The sequence below is a fragment of the Myotis davidii genome, unplaced genomic scaffold, assembly GCF_000327345.1.
Source record: "Myotis davidii unplaced genomic scaffold, ASM32734v1 scaffold914, whole genome shotgun sequence".
Classification (NCBI taxonomy): Eukaryota; Metazoa; Chordata; class Mammalia; order Chiroptera; family Vespertilionidae; genus Myotis; species Myotis davidii.
Genome location: NW_006285484.1, coordinates 667,037 through 669,422, shown reverse-complemented (window position 1 = coordinate 669,422; position 2,386 = coordinate 667,037). Strand labels below are relative to the sequence as shown.

The 2,386-nt window shown below is 38.4% G+C and overlaps 1 protein-coding gene across 1 annotated transcript; it reads right to left on the bottom strand.

The window, feature by feature from the left end:
- Positions 1-637: 637 nt before the first annotated feature.
- On the bottom strand, positions 638-1,677 carry LOC102759625 (small ubiquitin-related modifier 2). The gene has a single exon (XM_006756235.2). It carries the CDS (start codon positions 1,514-1,516, stop codon positions 1,229-1,231), a length of 288 nt encoding a protein of 95 aa, XP_006756298.1. The 5' UTR covers positions 1,517-1,677; the 3' UTR covers positions 638-1,228.
- Positions 1,678-2,386: the final 709 nt, after the last annotated feature.

Below are 2,386 nucleotides of genomic sequence, written 5' to 3'. Positions count from 1 at the left end.
AATGGGGGAGCCTGGAAAGCAAAGAGCTCCTGTGCGCCTGCGTGAAGAGCCCCGCCCTATATGAGCCTGACCCCAGCAGCAGTTTGGGGGAGCCATGCTGTTGTTAGTCTATGCTCCCCTGGTGCATCAGGCTCACTCCCTTTCTTCTTTCTCTCCAACTTTTGGATTTGTTTTGCCTCCTCTCCTGATTTCTACCTAGAGGGGGGGCAAGACTCCCTTTGGTGGTCAAACTACTATTGTACTTTTATCTAAAGACACACACACACACACATTAGAAGTAGGCAGAAATGAATATAAATAAATAAATAATCAAGAGATAAATAAATAATCAAAATGTATGGATTTTATGTGAATGTGTTTTTAAGAATATTGTTTTTGCCCAGCCAGTGTGGCTCCAGTGGTTGAGTGTTGACCCAGGAACCAAGGGGTCTAGGTTCAATTCCTGGTCAGGTCACATGCCCAGGGTTTTGACTCAGGCCCTGGTGGAGGCATGTGCAGGCGGCAGCAAATCAATGAACTTTCTCTCTATCCCTCTCCCTTCTTCTTTCTCTAAAAATCAATAAAAACATATTTTAAAAAAATAATTTTTTTCTACTTTCTTATTTAGAAAATTCTTTTTTTTTCTTTTCTTTTTTTTTTTTAAACAAGAAGTTTATTTAAACAACAAGACACTTGACTTGAAGGGAAAACTATCTAGGATTCATTTTTTTAGAGTAATTTATCCCTACTTAAAGACAGATTGCCCTACATGTAACAGCTACGTACAAAAAAGTTATAAAATTGTCCTTGGTTTTACAATGATAAATGAAAAACATTAAAATTCTCCAATCAAACAAGGTATGCAAGAATTTTTATGTTGTTCTTTTTTGTTAAACAGTGAGAGCAAAATAACTTACTGGAATATAAAGGTAAGAGCTGGATGAGCATGCCACTAATGGAGAAAGGGGGTGTTTTCACAGAACCAGTATTTTTTCCCCATCCCATCTCCATTTGATGTAGATCAAAACATACCATTGGCCATTTAGTTAAAAAAAAAATTACAAATGCTTGTGCACATATATCGGTTACTTTATGTACAATAAAAGAATGGGGAAGGGGAAAATGAAAAAATAGAGAAAATTATACTGTAGTAGTCAGATGTGTTGAAACCAAATTGCAGTTTTCTAATTGAGAATGTCTTCTTGGTCTGGAGGAACAGAGTTCTGGAGTAAAGTAGCAGGTTCCCTTTTTAGTAGACCCCTCCTGTCTGCTGCTGGAACACATCAATTGTATCTTCATCCTCCATTTCCAACTGTGTAGGTGTGTCTGTTTCATTGATTGGCTGCCCGTCAAATCGGAATCTGATCTGCCTCATTGACAAACCCTGTCGTTCAGAATAGGCTTTCATTCGTTTACTAAGTGGTGTATGCCTCTTAATCTTAAACTGCACCACAGAACCATCCTGCCCCGCCACCTTCAAATTAATATGATCGTTGTTCTCAGTCTTGACTCCTTCCTTGGGCTTTTCGTCGGCCATGGCGAGCGCCGGAGTCTCCTCAGTTGCCGCTTCACAAAAGAGGTACCAGGTCCGCACCAAAGGGCACACAAGCAGCACCAGGAGCGGCAGAAGAAGGAGGCGGCAGCGGTGGAGGAGGGAGAGGGCGCGCGCACGCTGTGCGCTCCCTCCCCCCACCCTGCGTGCGCCTAGAAAATTCTTAAATACACAAAAGTGAACCTCCATTAAACCACCATCTAGCTTAAACATTCATCAACATTTTTACTAATTTTGTTTTTTTTTTATTCCCAACATTATTTTTCTGGAATATTTTAAAACAAGGAAATTATATCATTCTGCCTATAAATATTTAGTATGCATTTTTAACTGTAGGATTGTCTTAAAACATAATTACCATGCAAAATTAAAAATGATTCTTAAGATCATCTAATACCATATTTAATTTTTCATATTTGTCTCAGAAATGCCATTTTATAGGGCATGGTTACCAGGGGCTGGGGCATGGGGGAAATGGGGAAATATTGGTCAAAGATATGTATATATAAATTCAGATTTGCAGGATGAATAAATTCTGGAGATATTCAGCAGAGTGACTATAGTTAGCAATACTGTATTGCATACTTGAAATTTGCTAAAATAACTGCTCCTAATTGTTCTCGCAAACAAAAAGTTAACTATGTGCAGGGACAGATATGTTAATTAGCTTGATTGTGGTAAACATTTCACAATGAACACATATATCAAAACATAATCTTGTATACCTTAAATATGTACAATTTTGTTTGTCCATGATGGCTCATTAAAGCTGGTTGGGGAGAGAGATGTTTTACAGTTGATTTGCTCTAGTCAGGATTCAAACAAGGTCTACATATTGCATCTGTTGAAGCTCTT